General features: G+C 41.8%; 1 protein-coding gene across 1 annotated transcript; it reads left to right on the top strand.

Moving 5' to 3' along the window:
• Positions 1-1,645: 1,645 nt before the first annotated feature.
• On the top strand, positions 1,646-17,542 carry LOC138104722 (BPI fold-containing family C protein-like). Its single transcript, XM_069003951.1, has 16 exons — positions 1,646-1,796; positions 2,969-3,095; positions 3,473-3,584; positions 3,699-3,827; positions 4,619-4,774; positions 5,538-5,601; positions 6,453-6,513; positions 7,427-7,518; positions 9,344-9,517; positions 10,210-10,263; positions 11,552-11,722; positions 12,258-12,325; positions 13,621-13,663; positions 14,495-14,558; positions 15,331-15,407; positions 16,536-17,542. Exons 2-16 carry the CDS (start codon positions 2,990-2,992, stop codon positions 16,575-16,577), a joined length of 1,413 nt encoding a protein of 470 aa, XP_068860052.1. The 5' UTR covers positions 1,646-1,796; positions 2,969-2,989; the 3' UTR covers positions 16,578-17,542.
• The last annotated feature ends 18 nt before the right edge of the window (positions 17,543-17,560 follow it).

Genomic DNA, 17,560 nt, shown 5'->3' on the forward strand with positions numbered 1-17,560 from the left:
CTTTCCTGTTGCCCTTCAGCTCCAGCTGAACTTTGTCTTTCCTGATTTCATTCCTATGTGTGCAAACAAGATATTTTTGTTCCTTCCAAGTAGCTGGTCTCAGTTTCCATCTTCTGTATGCTTCCTTTTTTTGCTTAAGTTCACTCAGGAGCTCCATGTTCTCCATGCTGGCTTTCTGCCACAGTTGCTCAGCTGTCTGAACATTCTAATGGCTGCTCTTATGCTCTGAGGCAGCTGCCCTTGAAGATTAGCCAGCTCTTCTGGGCCTCTGCTCTCCAGGGCAACTTCCCACAGATCCTGCCAAGCAGGTCTCATCTGAAGTCTATGGCTGTAATTCTGTTCTTTGTCTTGTTGCTTCTCCCAGGATCTGAAACTCAGCAGTCTCATGCTCACTGCAGCCAAGGCTGTCCTTGGCCTCTATATCATACAGAAGTTGTTCTTTGATTGTGAGTAGCTGCAGCTCTTCAAGGGTATCAATCTCTAAATAATTCCATACCTTTAATATTTGTAAAACGGAAGCTGTATTTTTCCTTTTATCAGTGTCAACAGAGACATTCAACCAGGAGACATTAAAAGTGTATGGAAAGGCTACTCTACAAATGTCACACTACAGAAAGTTCAGTTCAGGAAAGAAACGTGGCTAGCGTAGTTTGAGCTGAATCAGTTTATTTATCTAGCTGTCTGACAGAACAATAAAAAAAGCATCCTGAAACCAAACAGCAGTAAATCACAGCAGGGCTTCCAATTCTTTGTATTCTTTGGTAGGTGAAGAGTGACTAGAAAAGTAATGGAAGAAAAAGAACTCGAAAGAAATGGAGATTTTGAATTAATTTGGTGTCCCTCACTGACATCAGAAATGTATAGAGGCTTATGTAACTGAGGGTGTGAGTTATATTCATCATCAGTTGCCAGAGATACGAATAATGAGATTATTATGCATGTGACTCCCTGTAGTAAATGTTATATCTGTGTAAAGTATGAGCATTTGTTGACTGAGTGAAAAGTGTCTCTACCTTTTCTATTCATGGATTGCACAAAGAAGTGACTCAGATTGTCCAGCAAAGTGCCCCACGCCTGAGGGAGTTTGCTTGGTACTTGCAAGCTAATTGATTAAATCATCTCCTTGACAAACCAAGTAGTACTGGTTAGCTGAAGTACTGGTTAACTGGATAAGAGCAGAAGAAACAGAAAGCATTGACTGCAAGGACTTGATACTATATATTTGTACAAGATACATACACTGTAGTGTCTGTGTGTATTTTTATATATGTATATGTTATAATATAAATACTATATTGTTTATGGTTTCCTGTGTCCTGAGCAATTTCAAACAAATGGGTCTTGTTTTTCATATCAATGGCACATTAATTTACTTATTTTACAATACAAACCTGGCTATGAATCTCTGTCCTGTGGAAATACTGGAATTCTCCCTGGGGTTTCCTTCTCATCTGAAAAACCAGTGCTGAAACAGTCTGCCACAAAGGCAGCACCTCAGCCCGAATTCTGCATCGTGGTAGCTGAGTAACCCTAGCCAAGAGTTTACATTGCCCTCTGCTTATCCCTACCTGAAATTTGATAGATTTAACCTGGGACATCCAAAATAGCTTGGGATGTGGTTATCAGAGGCCACTCCCTGGGTGATACTGCTGCTGATGATACCAACTGGCTCTCTTCAAGCCCACAGGTCTTTCCTATAAAAGATGGGGTCATGGCTGCAGAAGGTTTTCCCTGCAACATCCTCAGCCCTGTGGTCTGCTACAGCAAAGGTCTTCTCTTCAGCCTTCGGAGGAGAGGTATGGTGATTGCACTTTGTCAAGGAGTGGCTTTGTTGGGAAGTGATAGATGTTGCTAAATCTGGTTAAATTTTGAGATTTTAAGGTTTGAGAACTATGTATATGTCAAATATACATTTCCTTCCTGTCCTTTCTTTTGTTCTACTTATGAAGTGTGTTTCTTTCATCTCTCAATATCTGTCAGTTAAAATTAAAAAATACTAGTTATACTAAAAGGCAAAGGTGTTCTTCAGGATTGCTTGAAACTGTTACAAAAAATTACGTCAATGTTCTCTCATAATTTTTGCAGATGGTTTAAATTGTGATCATGACTGAAAATATTCTGGTTTGAGGTATATTGTTACCTCTGGTAATGAAGCAGCTAGTGAAAGATGCAGCAATATCAAAACAATTTTTCCTGCGTTAGGAAAGAGGCAATTGTCTGCTTGTAGATGGTTTCATTCCAGCTCTTCAACGGCCCCTTGGCAACTAAAGAAATTTTATCTGTAAAAGTAATGCTAGAAAAGACACTTTCCTGTACTTTCAGCTGTTCATAATCCCGTGTAGTAGCTGGAAATGAGGAAAACCGTAATAATGTGACCTGTTTGCTGGGTCAATCCCAGATGACAAATAACTCCATAGAAAGCTGTTCCCATCTCTGGGGGAAAAAAACAACAACAAAACCAGTCTCTGATTTTGTCCAGTTTTGTTTAAAAATTCTCCATCAGGTGGCTTCTCTCACTCTCCCTGGGAAACCTTGCTGAAAGCTAGACCTTCTTGCTTTCACACTACATGCAGTCTGTGATTCATACAGATAGCTCCATCTCAGTTTAAATCCTGTCACAGAAGCCCCTGGGATGGACATTTGCTTCACTCATTCACCATCCCTGTGGTGAGTCCTGCAGAGCCACCAAATTACAGCCTGAAAATTCAATGGTTGTCCAGATGGATGTATCCCAAGCACTTTCCCCAATCTCTATGGCAGTGAATAGGGTGACTTTTCTCTTCCACCCCATGGATCTCACTTTTTGTAACAGTCTGTGGAGAGTGGGTCTTCTCTTCCAGGGTTGCTGGGCTCTCTTCTTTCTTCATTCTGGAGGGAAAGCTGGTGTCCAGGGTAGCGGGGGGAGGGAGTACAACCACCAAGTGACACAGCATGGATTTCTGCAATCATAATAAATATTTATTAACAGGTCCTGTAAAAAACAAGGAAAATGGTGAAGATTTGCTGTTCTCTCCTCCTCTTAAGTTTGCTCAGCGGGCAACTGAGTGCCAGCCCTGGACTCAAAGTGAGGATCACCCAGAAGGGGCTGGAGTATGGTATGTGTGACGTTCTCAGGAGCTGTTAGTGGCATTGCCTTGAATACTGATATGACAAAGGAAAGAGAGGGCAGTGGAGTAAATGACCTAATGACAGGCTACAAAGGAAAAGTTAACAGCACAATAGAGCAAAGGCAGTAAGCTGCTTGACAGCATTGAACATCATAGCAAGGTTCATCTGACCTCAGATATTGAATCAGTTAGTTCAGCTCTTGCCATGACTAGGAGTGAGACCTGAAATAGCACTGCTGGGTCTCAAGTGAGATACCACCTTCTTGCTGATTCTCTGTCCATCACATTTCTTAAGCCAGAAGCACGTAACTATGAACTCCCAGGCACTATCAAAGGCAACTGAACTGGTCACTGTTTTCCTTTAGCCAAAGAGGTTGGACTGGAAATCCTGAAGCAGAATATGGAGAAGGAACGTTTCCCTGATTTGACTGGCCATGAGAAATTTGGGCTTGGTAATGTCAAATACAACATCTCAAGGTAAGTATTCTCTCTGGGGGCAAATTGTGTTTGACTGAAATTTGTATCTTGTTTTGTGTTCATTCTAACTCATGAAAAACAATTTTTTTAAATCTTTTCTCTCTCATGCTCTAGAATATGTGTTACTGCTGTTGAATTACCCAGTGCTTCCATCTCCCTCCTACCAGGGTCTGGGATAAAACTGGTGATTGGAAATGCTTCTCTAACCATCGATATGAACTGGAACATAAGGACCTGGATGTTGTATGTACAGCTTTGCATGTCCTGGGATATTTTTCTTGATGGATAATACAAAAATGCAAATTTTAGTTTATTCTTGTGACCCCTTCATGGTAAAGGTACTCTTTATCAGCTGGCAGCAGTAACCCAGGAGCACATACTGATGCTTGTCAACAGGTCTGCTGGTGGGAGACAGCCCCTGCCCCCTCAGACATCAGCACTGATGAAGAGCCCATGTCTGAGAAGCACTGCTGCGAATAGTACAGGACTGCTGCTCTAGCTGAATGCTGTCATTGTCCAGCCTGCCAACTAACAACACATTTAGACAAACTGTAGTGTGGTGGATCACAGTCCAGTATAATAAACCCTCATCATGCAGTCACACTATTGGAAACCCTCTGCTATGCCACCAAGAGATAGAGTTCAAAAGCTGATGGAAAATGGATGAGCAAATGGCAATACCCTTAGAGCAGTCTCCACACCTTCTTAGTCCCAAGCTGTTCCAGAGGAAAGAAAACCCTCTTCCCTTCCCCACAACCCACATTACCTATATGGCTAAAGTGACTGAATTACAGCAGTCTCTGATCTGCACTTCTGCCAGGGACAGCAGGGCTGCATGCAGGGGGAGGGGACCTGGGAGCTGATGGGGGTGACACAGCAGGAGGCACAGTGCCCTCACTGGCAAGCACTCAACACAGGCAAGCAAAGCAGAATAATGGCAGTGACCAGGAGCAGCCACGAGTCTGCATTGCCAGGCAATTCCATAGTGAAAAGGTGGGGGGGTTTCAGTTTTTATTTATTTTCACTTTATGCAGCAAAGACAGTGGAAGAGGCACAGTGCACATTTCAAAGGTGTTCGTTACCGCAATCTTTTCAACACCCCTGGATAATACAGGCCCCACGTCAATATCCCTCACCAGCTGCCGGACAACTTCTGGTGACATAGATATCAAGCTGAATGGGAAAAGTGGGTAAGTGGAAGAGATCTGTATAAACTCTCTCAGAAAATAGTTGTCAATGAATGGCACAGCGATAACTTCACAAACTAGGGCACACAGAATTGCTTTTAGGCATCATAGGCACCAAAGGTGAGAACTGGGGCCCTAATACAGCATTAAAATGGACAACATTGATATTTGTCCTTGTATTTACACACAGTAGAAGATAAAGACAGAATCAAACAATCCCTTGTGCTTCTTCAGCACCACTTCTTTCAAACTTCTGCTCTAATCTTCAGCTCTAGGTAGAAGTTACATACTTGTACTATGCTTCACTCCTTCTAGTCACAGTGCTACCAAAATTGAACAGAACCAGACTGCTGTCTGTTAAGCCTCTGGATACAGCCCCATGAAACAGTATTTCATTGTTTTCTTATATTTCTCTCACTGTCTGAATACCACTCTTGTCACCTTTTTGGGGGGTTGTTTTTGTTTGTTTATTTTTACTTGGTTTGGAAGTTCCTAGTGCAGAGACTATTTTGTACATATATGATGGTGGTACCATGAAGAATTCCCTTTTCATAAATATGAATTAACCCAGGCTGAGATGCTCAATGGTGAAATTATCATCTTTAAAATGGTGTCTCTCTGATAGTTTTTACATTTCAAAAAGCTCCCATGCTGTACTAGAATATCACACTAAGAGGCCATTAAATTCATGTTCTGCAGCAATATCTGATCTCCTGTTAATGACCATAGTGCTTGACCCATTAATTGCCTTCTTCCTTCCCTCTAGCTTCCTGCATAACTTCTTTATCAAGTATCTGAAGAAACCCATTCACAGGAGCTTGGTTACTAATGTAAGCTTTTCACATTGTGTAGGGGAGGGGTGTAAGGAGGATGGCATTCACAAGTCAGTGCTGTGAACTTTGCAAAGGAAGAACTAGAAAAATAATCCTGTAATAGCCCTATGTTGGTCTGATCAGCACAGTCATCATTCTTCCAGCCAGAAATGATTCCAGATAAAGTGCCAGGTTCATGGCCAAGATACCGACACAGCTACATTCAACCAAGGCAGCAGTAGGGATGGAAAATGTAGTTATTTTTCCATTCCAATGCAGAGTAAGTTCCTGCCTGTGTACCTACAGGCAGCCTGGGGTTTGGGTCATTTTTATGCTTGGCAGACAAAACATATATTGAGCAATGCACAGAGAAGTTATATCAACTGATAGTAGGACATATTTCAGCTTCATAATATCAAAGAGTTGAGTAGTTCTGATGACAACCTGCCCAGAGCCACTGAGAGGAGACAGAGCTTGAGATGGCTGTCATTCTGTCCAGGGATTTAGAGTTGGACTCGATGACCTTAAGGGTCTTTTCCAACCTAAATGATTCTATGATTCTGAGATCTCTCCCGCGAGACCAATATGAGATCTGTCCTTGCACTATTTAAAGCTGTGGTTTTGTCACCCCCATCAGGCTGCCTCTGGAAACTTGCCTCTTTTTTGCAGCTCTGACATATGACATGCTTACCTTGCACCAAGCAGAAACCTTGGGGATCCAGTTAGGTGAAGAGAAGCCAAATTAGGTGTTTTGATAAACAAATGCTGCAATGTGTGTCGTGCAGCAGAAAGATCTGCTAGCACACGTGTTAGAGGTGCTTACACATCCAAGCTAATCAGGCTATAACTTGAGTGTGTTTTTATTACAGTCATGTCCTAATATCAGAGCTGGGATCCAGTTGATAGATGAAAATCTCCAATCACTGAATGGTGAGTCATTAGATACCTTTCCTTCTGTTTTCTCTCTTCTGATCAGTGAAATTCGGCCACTTCCTAAATGGCAGCTGCTTGGCGATGCCTCCAGGAGTGGTATCAGTCCTTCTGCTCCGTCTGCTCCCTTGCATACAGAACCACAGCTAAATAAAGATTGGGCTACTTGGGCAAGAAATTTGTGTTTATAAGAGCCAAGGACTTGGTAGCAATTCTCAGCTTGCAAGTGTGGCAGTGTGCACTTCTGTTGTGAGAAATGCCACATAGAGGCCACACAGTACTGATGCTGAGGCAGTTTTCCCTTACCATGCTCCAAGTCCTCCTGCACACACAGCACTTTACAGGCTGAAGCCTGCTCTCCTAGTCTGCCTGGAAATTAAGTTTTACTTGCCTATTTATCAGACTTGCCAGAGGCAAAATGAAAAAGCTTCTTTGCAAAAACCTTCTCACTTGAACCACTTTGGGTTAGATTTGCAGGCATTTAAGTCACCCCAAGTGTTGGCCAGATACCATGCGCAAAACACAGGTATCTAAGCAAATCAGGCACCCTCCTTCTGGGAAAGTATTTGCACGTTACAGGCACTTTGGATGCTCTTAGAACTGCTTGACAAGAAATCCCAACACCTCCTTATGCCCTGAAGCACTGATATGGCCATCTCCTTTTTTGGGTTAGATCAAACTTACTTTCCACAATGAGAAAACAACAGACAAACCAGAGGAGGTGCTTTACAGAGGGTGTCAGTTGAAACATCAAATCTTAGGTCAGAATGCATGTTAGGAGGTTCCTGGTTGTGTTTTTCTCTACTCTCTGGAACAACTGAGAGTTTCCCTGTCAGAAACTTAGATTTAAATATACATAGAATTATTTCTGTGGTTTTTGTAATATTCTGCATCTTATCTACCACCCTTACAGTTGCAATGCAGATTGATGATTTGGCTGAAGTAGACTACTCCTTAAGTAGCTTGCCAGCAATATTTCGACCATTCATTGACCTGGACTTAAAGGTAGTTGCCTGAAGTGCTCTTTGCCAAGGTTGCTGTGCGTTCCATCATTCTATGAGACACTGTCTGATTGTGATTGTTGTTCTGAACATAAAGGCTCATTGCCTGAGAAGACAGACATTTCAAAGCATTATTGCGTTTGTTACAGTAGTAATTTGTAACAATCCTGTTGTGAAATGAGCTATTTAAAGGCCACATCCTTTTCTTTAAACTGCTGTTCAGTTGGTTGTAAAAAATAGAGAGCAGTTAAAGTTGACTAAGCAAGGTAGAAGAAAAGAGAAAGGGAAAGAAAAAAAAAGGTATTCAACCTCATCGTTCTCTCACTGTTGATTAATATCTGGGGCTTCATTGTTCAGTCAGTGTAATATTTCTATACATGGGACTAACTAGATGTGTCTGCTGTCAGATGAGAGAGGAAAAGAAATAGCAAGACTATCAGAGCAAGAATTAAGCCTCTGGCTTCCTGAATGGGAAGACAGAAGACCCTTTCAAAAGCACAGGAGCCCAAGGAGTCCTGCCGAGTCCAAGGACTTGAAAGTTTGTTTCAAATTAAGGAAAAAAGTCTCCTTATGTACTGAAATTAAAATCTGACTAGTTCCTCATTCTGAAATTACTTTGTTGAGGGTAGTTGTCATCATTATAGTATCTGAGATCCTTAATTAAGTTTAAGCTGCCTTGTGCTTGGTGCTCTACAAAGGCAAAATGAGAAGACAGTCTTGTCACAAAGATCCTATAAATTAAGTATTAAAAAAAAAAAGGACAACAGGGAAATAAGAGAGGTGGAAACACAAAGGAACAAAAAGTTTGTATCTGTTTGTATGGTAGACACTGGTCTCAGCATACCAGCTCTGCAGCTGCTGTCAAACTCTTCTGAGTATTGCAGCAACTAGATTTTAAGCAGGGACTTGAGTCAGACTAAAGAGGTAAAATCATGGCTGTTCCAAGAGCTACTCTCCCACGTAAGTTACATGGAGGAAATATACTAAGCAAGTGTCTGGTAAATCCAGCAAGTGAGTATTGAGTAGGAGGTCACCAGCTGTGATCCAGCACTTTGTAAGTATTTTGATCGGCCTTAAAAGGCAACAGGAACTTTAGAGCTAAATGAGAAAATAAAGACAGACAAAATACACTTGAGATGAAACAGAAACAGGAGAACTAATAAAAAACTTTAACCTTTAAATGTCTTCATCATTTTAAATCAATTTTTGTTTCATCTGGATGCATTTAGAAGTATTAGATCTGCAAGGCCTGGCTAATATAATGGGTAGTGCAGAAGACAACATAGGCATTTTAGGTTTGTCTGACATAACTTTCTCTCATGAGCCTTTTGTCTGCACAAGTTATCAGCTTGATTCTGGGTAAAGTAAGGTGCTGATTTTGACCAAGAAAGACCTCTGGTTTTAGAGATCAACTTTGTAATTGAGACCATTGGATGGCTCTTAAGTAGCAGTTCTCAGATTTAAATTCTTGGATATAAGGAAAGGAGAAAGTAAGGCTTTTCAAAAAGGAGGACCACTAGTCATGTTCTTCATGCATTTAGACCCTTAATTTAGAGGGTGATCTGAGGTGGCAGACTGTACTTGGTAGGTGTCCAGTATCCCAAAAGACAGATCCTGGGCCTCATCTGTGAGATGTCCAAATGCTGGAACTTGCCTTCACCACCTGCTTGAAAGCACCAAGCCTTCAGGGTGTACTATGAAGCCTGCATACTCATTTATATACCAAATGAATAGCCTGGGCAAAGTAAAGGAAAATAGCATTCATTGTCTGCAGTCATGGTAAAATTATATTTTGACTCTGTTTTTTTATCTCTGACAATAACTCTTAGGGCATAGTCTTTCCAGCTGGAAACTATACTGACTCTCCCTACGTGCCAGCTTCCTTCACAATCCCGGACCAAAGTGACTCCATGCTCTACCTTGCCTTCTCTGAGTATTTCTTTCAGACCTCCTCATTTGCTTACTACACCACAGGGGCCTTCAACATGACCATTGCAGAGGAGGTGAGCAGGACACAGGGGAATGGGGTCAGAGTGGTTCACATAGGGCTTTGACCTGCCAGATGTCAGTATGTGGCCATATAAAACTCTTAGTTCATCTGTAGAGTCCTGAGACAAGAGATTATTAATGCTAGGGTGTTGTTATTCTCTTTTATTTATGCTCTATATAGATGCCTCAGGCCACAGCCAGGCACGCCAAGTTCCACTGAGCAAAGTACCAAATACTGCCAACTTTGTTACAAAAAATAAGGGGTTTGTAGACCTGAGGCACAGACTTCACTAATATGGACAAGGGATCAACTCTGGAGAATTTTGCAGCCTCAGTGACTGGGGGATCTTCATAGAATGAAAGTACTACAGGGGCCTTGTAAGCAAAGCATATGTCAAAGCACAGCATCTGTGCCTTGGAGGCTGCCTGACTTGGCTAACCTAACTGCAGGAGGTTCAGTAAGTCCCAAACCCTATAGACTGCAGCCCAAACTATAATGACACTAAGCATATGCTTTCTGAGGGATTATTTTGGCACGTATTATTGGGAAGCTGCTTTAAGTATACTGAGTCTCTTAGGAATAATTCTGAGGGGTAAAAATTCAAAGATTCATTGAGATGACAGTAATAATGCATTTAGAGAAAAGCTGACCATGAAGGTCAAGTCTGGTAACTCATTTGTTTTCTCACTTTTCTTTTTCCTTCAGACTTGCAGCTATTTTAATATAAACACAGAGATATTTGGCACTATCATCCCTGAGGTGAGTATCATTACTTTCACAAAGTCTTTGGGAAGCCACCCAGTGTGGGTGTCAAGACACCTCACTACTGGTGCATCCCAAAGGCTTGTAGGGCCAGCAGGGCACCTGTGCTGATGAAGCGGGCACATTTGTGCCTTGTAACAGCAGAGCAGATGGGCCTTGTCACTTCCCACCCCATGATGAGTTGAATGACTTGTACTGTTACCAAACATAATCTTGGCCCATAACCTTGGACATCAATCTTTTCTCTGGGCACCATGCCCAAGCCACAGCTGTTCCCACCTAAAACCAGCTCTGCGCAGCAAAAAGCTTCCAGTCATGAGTCCTGCTTTGAGAGACCTCCAAGAGGGCCTCAGCTCAGAAAAAAACACCTTTCTCCTCCCCAAACCTGCATAATTCTCTTTGCTTTGCTGCTGGCCTGTGACTGATGAGCAGGGGAAGGGACCACGTGCAGGAAACTGAGCTAACAGATGGTCAGGAAACATTACATCCTATGGAACAGACAAGGCAGATGCACAGGATTTCCATTTATTTTAGGTGGAGGAGATGAATATAACAGGACAGGGAATATGAGCATGGATGACTTCTACCAGCCTTCTGAGATAGAATGAGAAACCAAAAATGAGCATAAGAACCCCTAGGCTATAAATGCCAAGGATGGGTGAAATCAGATTAATGGTTCAAAGGACTTCGCATTCTTGTTTGCTTCCCAGATGTTATTATGTTCCCTCCTCAGAAATGTAAGAATTCTCCAAGGGCAGTCATGTATGGGGTTCTCCATAAAATGCCGTGAGCATTGATGCTAATATTCCACCCCCTCTGTTTCAAATACTGAACTTGGTGAGCCTATTCACTCTTCAGGCAATGAACAGAGTGAGACTCCTCTGAGGACAGTCCAGAGGAGGAACCCATCTCCTGAGATGGGTGAATTTCAAAGTGAGTAATTCCTGAGCTCTTTTATTGTGTGACTAAATTCATGGTCCATTTATCTCCTCTGTTTAATTTAGTATTTAATTTCTCTTGAAATTATATGGAAAAATTTGTATTCCTCAAGTGGAAGGAATTTTCCACTGCATTCCTGAGTGACCAATACTGTTAATTTAGCACCACAGGAAACCTTTGTTTCCTGCTTACCTGAAACAATCTTATGTTAGCAGCTATCCTTAACCTCGTCATAAGGAACTACTTTAAAATTATTGCTTCAAAACTGAGAACATGCAGAATTCTGATCCATTCTATGAGAAAAGTGGTTTTCTTTTTTTCTTTTTTTTGTCTTTGAATCTTACAGGTAGCTAAATATTCAGTTACACCCAACCCAGTGATGTTGAAGCTAATGGCTACTGAAATCCCTATCATCAGCTTAGAGCAGGATTCCTTCACGGTAGAGATTCAGGGCTCCATGGAGGTGTTGGCTGTTCTGCCAGACTCAACCACCCAGTCTCTGTTCACAATGAACATAGTAAGTACAACAAACAAGGTGACATTTAACACAGGGTTAAATATGTTTGTTCCTTCCTTCTGTTAAAGCTCTGTACAAGAAACAAAGAAAATGCCAAATTTCTAGTACTTAAACATGCAAATCCCCCTTATTCACAGGTGGTGTAGGCATGACCTCACCTAGCCTATAGGACATTTCTATGGTAAAGAACATTCTCCTACAGATGGACAAAAATCCAAACATATAGTGACTCTGATTTGATTAACCAAGGTTTTGTTCTGTGGAATGACAATTCTGCAAGTATGAGTCATGCCTCTTGGCAACTTGTTCATGGCTTTGATTAATGAAATCTCATTACCCCCATTTCAGCTCCTGCCAGTGCCATTCAAACAAACAGACATTTACTGTGTGCAGCCTTGCAATGAGAAAGTTGCATTTACCTAAAACACCTTCCATACATAACTGGAAAGGTGGTATTTATGTATTGGTGACTAATTCACACAAAGGGTCCTGGGGTTTGTTATGTCTGGTAACCCATGGTTTCTTTATTCTGCAGGCAGCCAACACCAGCATTTCTCTGAATGTATTTGATCAGAAATTGATGGGCTCACTATGTTTGAACAGGTAATCCAACCTGGGATGAAAAAGATTTCCAGCCCTTTGGAAAACAATGTTAGCAATCCCAACATTAGTAGTTTAGACATATGATCAGATAACTATGAATATGTTTTGCTGGTAAATTCATCTGCATTAGATTCTCTAAATCTGGCAGCACTTGTACAGTTTAGAGGAGGCAGGAAGCTTCTCTCTAATAACTGCCATGTCCCCAAGGGACTGCCCACCAGCTGTGGATTGCTGCAGGGCAGTGGTCTCACTGGACTTCTCTGGTTTTACTTCTACTCCCCTCTGAGCTAGGTAAACTAAGTGTGTAGGGCAGTTCGGTTGACCATAAATCATCTGAGAGTTTCCTTCATCACTTTCCAGCTGGCAAGCTGTCATGGTTTTCTAGACAACCTGTGCCACTAAAGAATGTCCGAGCAGTCCAGGGCACAGTAAAGAACCTGGGCCCCTGCAGGTCCCCTATGCAGATATTCTTAGAGCAGACATTCACTAACTGAAGTCCTGCAACTTCCAAGGGTCAGAAAGCTGGAGACCAGAGGCTAGGTCATTTACACATCTAGCATGTCACATTTCATGGAGAAGAAGCTCTGTATACCAGGACGTGACAACTGGGAATTGGGACTCCAATTTCATAAAAGTCCCTAAGGAAGACCCAGGTTAAGAACATGCAGAGTTCATCAGGGCAGAGGGATGTTAGGAATTTAAGGAGAATAGTGCTGTTAGCATTTTCTGCAATAATTTTCAAAGAGGAAAATCTAGAGTGTGCTGGAAGCTGGCCTTGAGAGCTCAGGTACTGGTGCTGAGGAAACTCAGAAATCTTTTGTTGGATACAAGAGTAACATAGGGAATAAGTATTTCCATTTGGAAACAGAGGCAGTAGCAACAAAGCCAGCAGCAGCAGTACCATACCATGAACAGATCCTTCTTCCTGGTAAAACTCACACAAAAGCATTATGCAGATGTGCCAAAATCCTTGCAAAATGCCTGACACCCTGCAAGTCCTTGGTAAAATCAATTGTCAGTAGGATTTCCAAAACAGCACAGAGGGAGAAGCACACTCACATTGCTGGCTACAGCTCTTCCAGCACACTGTTGCATGGATGCTCAGCAATGCTTCAAGAAAACCACATCTTCCTCTATGTGTATAGAGTGTGCAGTATGCAGTGTGTGAAAATGCTTCAGAAATCTCTTTACAGATGCTTCTTAAGGCCTGGAGCTCTACAGCAATGACTGCACGTGATTAGAATGTGTGTTTATCCTTTCTTAGTGACTCATCTTGTTTCACTTCTTTCCCTCAGGCTCCAGTTCTCCCTAGCCCACTCCAATGTTGGCTCTTTTGAGGTAAGTGGGTAGTTGAAGCATATAGGAAATGCAAACTAAGAATATCAGTGATATCAAGGCTAAAGATTAAGCAGCTAAATTTTATCTGTATTTCCAAATCATTTGGTTTCATTCCCAGATGGCTCTTTTCCTGTCCTCTGGCAGCCACCTCTCTGTTCTGGACTTAAAAGTATACTCTTTGGGGCAAGTTAATGCTCTGCAAAGGAGACATTCTGTAGTTCCCCGGCTGCAGTAAGCAGAGATCTCTCGAATCATCCCAGTGAAAACAGAGTAGACCTGACCTGTAGCAGCACAGCCGAGCGCCGTCTAATGGTCACATGTATGGCTGAGGCACAGGCACTCCGTGGGCTGCAGTGATGCTCATCAAGGTGCTCGGAATTACGGCAAGGAGGGGGAGTCGAGATACTTCCCTCAGATGCCTGAAAGAGAGCAGTTGTAGCCTTGCAGGGGAAAACCCTGCCTCCGCAGAGAGTCATTTCATTCTCAGTATAATCAATCAGTTCCAAATATCTGAGGAGAAAGGATTAAAACTGTTCTGGTCCTGCTTTGCTATTGGTGATAAATTATCTCACAATAAATAAAGGAAATAGACTGTTTTAAATTAAAATGTTGGCCAAGCATAATGAAATCCATTTATATTTTGCATCCCACTTCCTTTGCATCATTCCAAAACCTTAAGATCCAAAGTTCACTTGAGCTTGTGACTCTTTTGAGGCCAAAAGAGAGCTGGAAGTTGAATAAGAGCCTACTAACTCCACCCAGGATTAGGGCACAACAGTTCTACTACCATCAGGAAATGATGGCTAACTCAGTTTTTCTTGTCTGTGGCAGGTCTTGCTTCTGGAGAACATCCTATCTTACATTTTACAGACTGAAGTAATTCCATCAGCTAATGGTAAGGTTGTATTTCAAAGCATCAGCTAAAAAGCTTCCAGCAGAATGTGTGATTCTACAGACTTTCTGATTAAGTTTTCAGCTCCCATTAATTGGAACGCAAAATGACCATCAGCCAGTAAGCAGTGGAAGGGGGAGATTGATCTGTAAGGGTGTAAGTGCTCCCTCTCACTGGCACTGTTCTGCAAAAAGGGCAAAAATTATTTGGAAAGTAAAAATTTATCTGCCTTCATCTCAGTCTAGGTGGCCCTGATGCATCAGGGAGAAAAGCATGTCTCTCTCATCTGCACACCTGCCTGAGGCCACCATATGTGAAATGTGTTTCTTTTTATAGGACCAGCACAGAGATTTTGCCTCTCATCAATCTTATTTAAGGTCCTGGAGGGAGATAGAGCTTTGTGTCAGCCCCCTGTACTGGGATGAACATCACCTTCTTTAGTTAATGGATACAAATGGGAACAGGTTCTAACAATGGTAGAGCTGTATTAATAATCCCTCAGGGATCATTAGGGACAAATCACTGAGTATGTAATGTGTTGGACATGAAATGCTTTGGTTTGGCTGCAACATTCTGCCAAGAGAGAAGCACTTGTAAATCTTTTTTCCCACTGGTAAATGAGCAGCTTAGCTGCCTCCCAGGGTTGCTTGTGAAGACTAAGAGGCTAATTGGTATAAATGACCTACAAGTCTCTGCATAAACAGTGTTGTTGAAAGGCAGGTGTTTATTATCTTTCTGATGCATACCTAAATCATCTTTGGTCTCTTTTTTTAAGCTAAACTGTCAAAAGGATTCCCTCTTCCCAATCTGGCCAATGTTACCTTGACAAGACCTCACATTACAATTGTACAGGTGAGATTTTGATACTTACGAAAGATTTTCTTTTATGAAAGGTTATCCCTCTTTTTCCTTTTTTTGCTAGGCATATATTCACCTTCTATTGTGCCAGAAATATGCTGTATTTGAGCTACTGAAGTAGTAAAAATGGGTTTAAAAGGAGATCTGTAATAGTGGTAAAATTCTATTAGAAACAAATGTATCTTTCTTTGAGAGGAAAAGTTAGAACTGAATATATAACTATGGAGTGATCAAATGCACAGCTTGTTCAGCCTTGCAAGTTGCAATTCAGTGTAAAAACAGGTTTAACATATTGCTCAAATTTGGCCAATCACATCAAATTAGAGTTATCACTACCTCACAGTCCTGTTGAATACTTAAAATATGAGCGGGAGGCAAATTCAATTTTGTGCACCTAGGATGCCCAGATTTTGTCAATATTTGGTGATGATGACTCAGGCTAGTAGCCAAAAGTAGTTAGTGAGCTCTCAGAAAATATTTTTTTGCCTTCTGGTTATCCTTCTCCAAATCTAGCCCTTAGTTTGAGCATACAGAATGTTGCTAGGCAGTCAGTCAGTACAAAAGCATTGCTGACAAATGAATGCCCAGAAAATGAGCAAGCCTCATGCATTTCTCCACTTCTTTACCAACTTCTCAAAGTTATTTTCAGCTTTGCAGAGACTCCTAAATCCTTGTTTGCAGTTAAGCACAAAACACAGCTCAGGAAAGGAAATGCAAAGGTCTGTATGTGCTGACAATGGGGGAAACTTTAAGGACAAGTTTAGAATAAATGGCTAATTCTTAAGTGGCACAAATTAGGTAAAAAATAATCCCACCTTGTGATGACTGCCTAGTTGCCTCAAGGCTCAGATGAACCTTCCTAAGCAGGCTGTATGATCTTTAGATTCCCTCCTGTCACTAACATGGTGCAAAGGGATAGCACCCAGGGAAAGATGGAGCCTTTTTGCGAAGTTCAAAAGACAGAGTTGTATAAAACTTGTTACTTCCAAGGCTCAGCTGTTCTCAGTAGATTTTTGGACGTTAAACACCAAGATCAATTTGAAATTTAAAAAAAAAAAAAAACGCAAAACAACACGTTCATTTTAATTCATAGTATGTCCATGACTGTTCTTCTCCCCACAGGGATACGTGTTGATTTCGACTGATGTCCACTACAAACACTAAAGGAGAAGACAGACCACTTGTTAAGCATGAACTTCAAATCAAGACAATAATGTGACTCTGAAGACTGAGCACTGTCCAGTTCTGCTGAAATGTTTGACTTGAGCTCTGACAGCCCCCATCCTGGTTAGGGGCAAGAAGGGGTGCTGGGAATCAAAAGAAGCTGATGGAATGGTTAGCTGGTATAATGGTTGTAAAAGCAGACCCAAGGGAAAACATGTAACACATGCTTGACATTTATTTATTCTATAGTTTAACTGATGCAAAAATGTTTTTAAGATTAATGACTCTTTTGAAATACAATTTTGTCTATATGCTTCCAGAAAGATGCTGCAATCTTTTAAAATTGGGAAAAGTACATTGTCAAAATTCTGCTAGGGCAGATACAGCTGCTAATATGTTTCTACTGTAACAATCTTAAACACTTCCCTTCTGTATGCAATGCATGAAGTATGGAGTGAGCCCTCTCCAGAACCATGGAACTGTCAGACTGGGAACTGTCCCCAGTCTCTGCAGTGTCTTAACATAAATCCTAAGATGCAGAAGTGAGAACAAAGTGGCACTACTCTCCCTCTCTCCCTGCGACTCTTCAAATCCTTGTGCCTGTCGTGTGCCCTGTTCAGTGCTGTTTAGCCAGGTTAGATACATTTAACTCCTTCAGTGTTTCTGGGTAAGTCCTCTAAATCTAATTCTCTGACATCTTTATCTGAATTGAAAGTTAGATACTTTTCTTACTTCATTTGAGTATGTTATCTTACCCTCTTTCTTTCTCCTCCTTTTTATCCAATACTTTATTAGTGTGCAAATGTGAACACAGCTCTGCAGAGGGCCGTGCCTGCCTACAGGCGTGTGTGCTTTGGCCAAACGCGGACGGGAAGCCGGCTCTGGCCTCCCAAACACCTGTTTCCCTCATGCTGAGGAACGCATTCACTGATGAGGTGCAGGCAGCTTTTGCCTGTCTGGAGCTGAGAGAGCTCATCCCATGT

Source organism: Aphelocoma coerulescens, chromosome 1A, assembly GCF_041296385.1.
Source record: "Aphelocoma coerulescens isolate FSJ_1873_10779 chromosome 1A, UR_Acoe_1.0, whole genome shotgun sequence".
NCBI lineage: Eukaryota > Metazoa > Chordata > Aves > Passeriformes > Corvidae > Aphelocoma > Aphelocoma coerulescens.

Bases quoted from the DNA above. Each gene is read 5' to 3' on its own strand.
- LOC138104722 (XM_069003951.1), top strand. From the start codon at position 2,990: ATGGTGAAGATTTGCTGTTCTCTCCTCCTCTTAAGTTTGCTCAGCGGG. The intron at 12,326-13,620 runs GTAATCCAACCT...TCTTTCCCTCAG, and splicing joins GGCTCACTATGTTTGAACAG to GCTCCAGTTCTCCCTAGCCC. The intron at 13,664-14,494 runs GTAAGTGGGTAG...TGTCTGTGGCAG, and splicing joins CCAATGTTGGCTCTTTTGAG to GTCTTGCTTCTGGAGAACAT.